The 7,222-nt window shown below is 45.5% G+C and overlaps 1 protein-coding gene across 1 annotated transcript in view; it reads right to left on the reverse strand.

Moving 5' to 3' along the window:
- Window positions 1-4,722, reverse strand: part of PLEKHG5 (pleckstrin homology and RhoGEF domain containing G5) — a 120,154-nt gene extending 115,432 nt beyond the window's left edge. The window contains exon 1 of the mRNA XM_074975255.1: window positions 4,592-4,722. Coding sequence (XP_074831356.1) covers window positions 4,592-4,658 — 67 coding nt within the window. The 5' untranslated portion in view covers window positions 4,659-4,722. The remainder of the gene's footprint in view (window positions 1-4,591) is intronic.
- Between the last annotated feature and the right edge of the window lie 2,500 nt (window positions 4,723-7,222).

Below are 7,222 nucleotides of genomic sequence, written 5' to 3' on the forward strand. Positions count from 1 at the left end.
CTTTTAAAATGCAGATAATTCCTGCATTAGCATAAGAACAAAAAGGGAGGTGCCTACAAGAGCAACTGCAGAAGCTAGATTTTAGCTACACTAGCCCAGGGGGCTTCTGAGACTGAGGAATTCCACCATGATTTCAACAATTTCCATCCCACCATCAACCTCAGCCTGGACCAGTCCACACAAGAGATCCACTTCCTGGACGCTACGGTGCTAATAAAGCGATGGTCACAAACACCACCCTATACCGGAAATCTACTGACCGCTATGCTTACCTACGTGCCTCCAGCTTTCATCCAGACCACAGCACACGATCCATTGTCTGCAGCCAAGCTCTACGATACAACTGCATTTGCTCCAACCCCTCAGACAGAGACGAACGCCTACAAGATCTCTATCAAGCGTTCTTACAACTACAATACCCACCTGCTGAAGTGAAGAAACAGATTGACAGAGCCAGCAGAGTACCCAGAAGTCACCTACTACAGAACAGGCCCAACAAAGAAAACAACAGAATGCCACTAGCCGTCACCTTCAGCCCCCAATTAAAACCTCTCCAACACATCATCAAGGATCTACAACCTATCCTGAAGGACGACCCATCACTCTCACAGATCTTGGGAGACAGGCCAGTCCTTGCTTACAGACAGCCCCCCAACCTGAAGCAAATACTCACCAGCAACCACACACCACACAACAAAAACACTAACCCAGGAACCTATCCTTGCAACAAAGCCCGTTGCCAACTGTGTCCACATATCTATTCAGGGGACACCATCATAGGGCCTAATCACATCAGCCACACTATCAGAGGCTCGTTCACCTGCACATCTACCAATGTGATATATGCCATCATGTGCCAGCAGTGCCCCTCTGCCATGTACATTGGCCAAACCGGACAGTCTCTACATAAAAGAATAAATGGACACAAATCAGGCATCAAGAATTATAACATTCAAAAACCAGTTGGAGAACACTTCAATCTCTCTGGTCACTTGATTACAGACCTAAAAGTTGCAATATTACACAAAAAAACCTTCAAAAACAAACTCCAATGAGAGACTGCTGAATTGGAATTAATTTGAAAACTGGACACCATTAACTTAGGCTTGAATAAAGACTGGGAATGGATGGGTCATTACACAAAGTAAAACTATTTCCCCATATTTATTTTTCCCCCCTACTGTTCCTCACACGTTCTTGTCAACTGCTGGAAATGGCCCACCTTGATTATCACTACAAAAGGTTTCTCTCTCTCCTGCTGGTTAATAGCTCTCTTTACCTGGTTTCAGAGTAACAGCCCTGTTAGTCTGTATTCGTAAAAAGAAAAAAGAAAAGGAGTACTTGTGGCACCTTAGAGACTAACCAGTTTATTTGAGCATGAGCTTTCGTGAGCTACAGCTCACTTCATCGGATGCATAGCATATCGTGGAAACTGCAGAAGACATTATATACACACAGAGACCATGAAACAAAACTTCCTCCCACCCCACTCTCCTGCTGGTAACAGCTTATCTAAAGTGATCATCAAGTAGGGCCATTTCCAGCACAAATCCAGGTTCTCACCCTTCCCCCCCACACACACACACAAACTCACTCTCCTGCTGGTAATAGCCCATCCCTCTTTGAAACCTCTCTTTACAATGCGCATGATAATCAAGGTGCGTCATTTCCAGCACTAATCCAGGTTCTCTCACCCCCCCCCCCCACACCCCCTTCCAAAAACCACACACACAAACTCACTCTCCTGCTGGCAATAGCTCATCTTACAATGTGCACAGCAATAATCCAAGTTTAACCAGAACGTCTTGGGGGGGGGGGGGGTTGTAGGAAAAAAACAAGGGGAGATAGCCACTCCCAGTCTCTATTCAAGCCCAAATTAATAGTATCCAATTTGCAAATGAATTCCAATTCAGCAGTTTCTCGCTGGAGTCTGGATTTGAAGTTTTTTTGCTTTAAGATAGCGACCCTCATGTCTGTGATTGCGTGACCAGAGAGATTGAAGTGTTCTCCGACTGGTTTATGAATGTTATAATTCTTAACATCTGAATTATAGAATTATAATTAAGAATTATAACATTCATAAACCAGTCGGAGAACACTTCAATCTCTCTGGTCACGCAATCACAGACATGAGGGTCGCTATCTTAAAGCAAAAAAACTTCAAATCCAGACTCCAGCGAGAAACTGCTGAATTGGAATTCATTTGCAAATTGGATACTATTAATTTGGGCTTGAATAGAGACTGGGAGTGGCTATCTCCCCTTGTTTTTTTCCTACAACCCCCCCCCCCCAAGACGTTCTGGTTAAACTTGGATTATTGCTGTGCACATTGTAAGATGAGCTATTGCCAGCAGGAGAGTGAGTTTGTGTGTGTGGTTTTTGGAAGGGGGTGTGTGTGGGGGGGGGGGTGAGAAAACCTGGATTAGTGCTGGAAATGACCCACCTTGATTATCATGCGCATTGTAAAGAGAGGTTTCAAAGAGGGATGGGCTATTACCAGCAGGAGAGTGAGTTTGTATGTGTGTGGGGGGGGGGGGGGGAAGGGTGAGAAAACCTGGATTTGTGCTGGAAATGGCCCAACTTGATGATCACTTTAGATAAGCTGTTACCAGCAGGAGAGTGGGGTGGGAGGAAGTTTTGTTTCATGGTCTCTGTGTGTATATAATGTCTTCTGCAGTTTCCACGATATGCTATGCATCCGATGAAGTGAGCTGTAGCTCACGAAAGCTCATGCTCAAATAAACTGGTTAGTCTCTAAGGTGCCACAAGTACTCCTTTTCTTTTTTCTCTTTACCTGATCACTCTCCTTACAGTGTGTATGGTAAAACCCATTGTTTCATGTTCTCTGTGTATATAAATCTCCCCACTGTATTTTCCACTGAATGCATCCGATGAAGTGAGCTGTAGCTCACGAAAGCTTATGCTCAAATAAATTGGTTAGTCTCTAAGGTGCCACAAGTACTCCTTTTCTTTTTGTTGATACAGAAAGTATGTATGTGCCTCCATCTGTCCCTTTGTCACTAGGCACCAAATCTGGAACAATGGCCTCAATAAAAAGGCTATCAAGGGGGAAGCAGTAGGATGAAAAGGGGCCCGCCTGTTCTTAGTGCAGGAAAACATTTCATATACACAATTAGATCCCACACCATTAGCTTAGCCAAAAGCTTGTGTATCCCAAATCTGTGGTCAGGCCTGGGTTGTAGAGCAAACCCCACCATGACTCAAAGACTTCTATCCAAAGGCCTTTGTGGAGAAGTATTGCATTGTACACCGCTCTCCAGGCTGTGCATCAGGAACCCTTGGTATGACAAGTCAAATAACTAACCTTAGTGCTGCCCCAGTTGCTGCATGGCTTCAGGATACTGCTCAGTCCATTTGTAGGTCATATTTCATGTGTGTTCCCAGTCAGATGGGCTAGGATGAACGTCCCAATGAATGGGTAGGTGAGAGTGATCTGTAGGTCTGTTTAAACAGGTTTGCCCCAGGTAGCCCTTTCATCAAGGAAAATTCACATGCAGTGGGTTCGTGAGGGTCCAAGCAAAGCTTTGCCCCCTTCCCCCTCCCACGCTGCACTGATCAGAATGCCACTTGCAACTTTTGCACATGAAGATCTGAATAGTCTGTGCTTTCCTAGAACTTTTAAGCACAAAACAGGTTGGTAAAGTGCACGCAAGGATAGAACTAACCAGGCCATCTGAAAAACAAAAGTGAGCTTCTGTCAGTTATTCACCCTACTGCTATTCTGATTCTCTCTGAATCACTATCCCTGCCCTGAATCCAAAGAACGTCTAAGTTACTGACCTGCTAAAGGCAGATGCAACTGCCACCCATGCAAAGAAAAAGAGACCCTCCAGCAAGATATATCATCAGTAAAAGTGATATACCACCCCCAGCCTTTCCTTGAGGGCAACCATTTTGGCTTGTGCTCATGCAGGATAAGGCCCAGTTCTCCCTTATGCACTGTGCATGCATTATCTGAGAAGGTTGTTGCATCTTAGGTAGTCCAAGGTCATTCAGGAGATGAGCCAAGAGAATTTGAAACATTTTTGAAAGATGTTCTATATTACAAAGGCTCCCAAATCTCACAGCTTTCCCCCTTGTTCCTTTGCATGGATTTCCCTTGGCGTGCGGACATGGGGCCATATACTGGGGTGGCTGGGAATTCAGCTCTTCCACTGAACTGTATAGCACTACTCGTTGACAAGGCAGCGCCTGCCTTTAAGCACCAACAATTATGGTTTGCTTTGTTCTCTCCCTAAGAACGGCAACAAAACCAGCGGTCTCTGCTTCCCTCCTTCCTACTGGAAAAGTTCTCCATAATTTAGAGCCAGACCTTCTCATTAGCACATCACTGCTAATTCCCTCACAGTCCTCTGAAGCCCTGCAAAGCTCTCAGCTCCTACACCATTAACTCATTACCACACTGATTAACAAGCACACCTTTGGAGAAAACTGAGCTATTAGCAGCTCACTGATTAGTTCACCTCTGTCCGAGCTGAGTATTACTGAGAATGGCAGCTCCCTGCCTTGTGCTGCTCACACGGAGCATATGTGGAGCTTTGGGTTTTGGTGCAGAAGGGAATTTACTCACTCATCCCCAGGCGTAGATTGAGCCAGCTCCGAGGTGGGGAACCATACTTGGTCAAGACCGAGTTCATAGTCTTCAGTGTGTGGCGGGGCAGCAAGGGACCCTGGCTGCACGCTCCTGCAGTTCCTGCAGGAGAAAGGACCCCCGTTAACACAATAAGGGGTACTGCACACAACAGACTCCTCGAAGCAGAGCGGATGCCCAGAGAGCTGCTCAGGGATCTGCTCACTGCAGGAAGAGTTCACTCCACTGCTCTCCTCCCCAACCCACACTGGAGAGAGCTTGCTTTCTTGAGCTGCTCCACTGACACGAAAAGCAACATGTGTTTGGCCTCTGCCAGTTCGTTTCTTCCCAGACCTGGAGCCCCTCGGGTGCTGTATATTTTAGTGTCGGCTTCTCAGAGCCACGCACTTCACTTGCCTTCTCATTTGGGTTTCCTGATTTCCCTTCTCCACCAGTTGTAACGCCCCCTCCCCCCACCGTTCTCTCCCCCTCTGCAGTTCAGCCACCATCAGCCTCCAGACCGCACAGCCTCTCCCCACTTGCCAGGTAGGGAGGATTTGACATTTCGCAGCTGAACTTCGCCAAACCTGCTCCCCCCAGATATTTTCATCCTCCACTGAAGCGGAGCCCCAGCCCCTTTCAAAAACCCAAACCACAGACCACTGAGCATCACAACAGCAGTAGGATGGGTTGCCACAGCAACCCAGCTGCTCAGAGGCAGAGAAGCAGCATAGTGCCCCTTGTTCTACCCTCCCTCCATTCAGACATGAGGCTCAGTCAGCTCTGACATCACAGACACAGAGCAGACGTCCCTTTCACAACTGCAAGTTTGTTTCCTTTCTGCTCCCCTGCCCGCCCTTGTTTTGCTAGCAAGCCTTGGCTATACCTTTAACTTGGCAGGGTCGCTCTGAGGAGGCCCTGTGCTTCACAGGAGATTTTTTCCCTTGCTGCACAGATGGCCCCCATATTTGTTTTAGCCACTGTTCAGGCTAGTTTGTCATCCAAGTCTTTCCTGTACTGCCAGACCCAGCCATATGGGGAGAATTAAGACTGGATTAAGTTAAAGCGTTAACTCTTTAACAGGCAGCAGCTCAGCACAGACTGTCCCAGGCCCTTTTCGGATCCATGTTTTCCAGTAAAATCAATCCTATTTCATTCACAGGTACACACACATTTCGGAAGTGTTACTGTCATATGTGAATTTCCTAAAGAACTAGATGAAAGCATTTCTTGAGTTATTCATAGCTGCTATGTTATCGCAGCCCAAGAACCTGAAACTCTGAACAATACCACATCCTTCCTCCTTTAGGAGCCTAAGTGTGACCTGAGTCAAGAAGTTTGCAAATCGGATACAAGTCCCAAAGATTCCAGATTTTGCTTCTCAGAAAGACAACTTAGTCTCACTGAGGTCACATAGGACTGGAAGGCACCTCTTGGGTCACCAAGTTCAGTCCCCTGCTATTGCCCATAATCCCCTCCTTTAATCAATGTATTGTCTCCATGCTTCCCAAACACCAAATGGAGAGTTAGGAGGAGACTGTGGGCTTGCCTGTACTGGGAAGTTTACTGTTGTTACCAACAGGTTTAAGCCAAACCAGTCCTAAAAACAGTTTAACTGCAAATGTAGACAGGGCCAACCTGTCTTCAGCACCTTTTGAAAAGATGCAGTTGAAAGCCACAAGCAATTTTTTTAGTGTAGACAAATTAAGACCCCATTTACCAAAGATTGTTCCTTAGACACTGTTTCTAGATCCAGTAAACAGCTCTCCAAAGTGAGATGACAAGTTATTAGCCAGCATTTAAGCTTTTAAGTCTACTGTAACCAAACCTTTACTCAACAATCTGAAAGAATTAGCACCCCAAATTGAGGACCATGAAGTATTTACTCTACCTTCAAACCATATCATATTCCACTAATTGCCCATGGTCCAGCACTTCTCAGAGGAAGCAGAACTTAGCGGGACAATGCTGTTACTGCTACTGGTACATCACAAGTTTACCCCTATTCCATTAACATTTTAGCCTCCAACATCAGCAGTTGATTTAGAAAGATGTGGGTAGTTAGATGCAGTAGAATCAAATCTCTCCCCAAAATACACATTTGGATACTTTCAGGCTTAAGTAAAAATAATACCCAGGCACCAAAGACAGAACAAACCAAGATAAAGGTTATTGTTAACCAGAACATTTTCTCAAAAGTATTCTAGAAGCAGTAAGTCTATTGACATTGCCTATCGCCACCAGAACAGTTCCAGCTTTATCCTGGAGTTTCACTGGATTGGAGATGCAAGCTGTCTATACTCTTAGCAAGCTTAGGTGAAGTCTATTAGTCACTTCTCTCCCCATTAGGTTTTCTATAGCACCCACCACTAAGTGCCCTCTCAATCTGATGTAGCTTTTGCTATGGCAATTCAACACGACAACATTTGACAAGTGACCCGACTCCCTCTAGTGGCCCTATTTGGAAAGTTATACACAGTACCTTGAAAAGCTACAGAAGTGTTTACAAGATGATACTGTTTTTCGTATAGAAATGATCCAATTTAATAAAAGACATGAAATTAGTATCCATAGAGGGATAGTTAAGTCACGGCAAACTCCAGGACTAAAGATCAGAAAGTTGGGATGCCA

This window comes from Natator depressus, chromosome 18, assembly GCF_965152275.1.
Source record: "Natator depressus isolate rNatDep1 chromosome 18, rNatDep2.hap1, whole genome shotgun sequence".
NCBI classification, from domain to species: Eukaryota; Metazoa; Chordata; order Testudines; family Cheloniidae; genus Natator; species Natator depressus.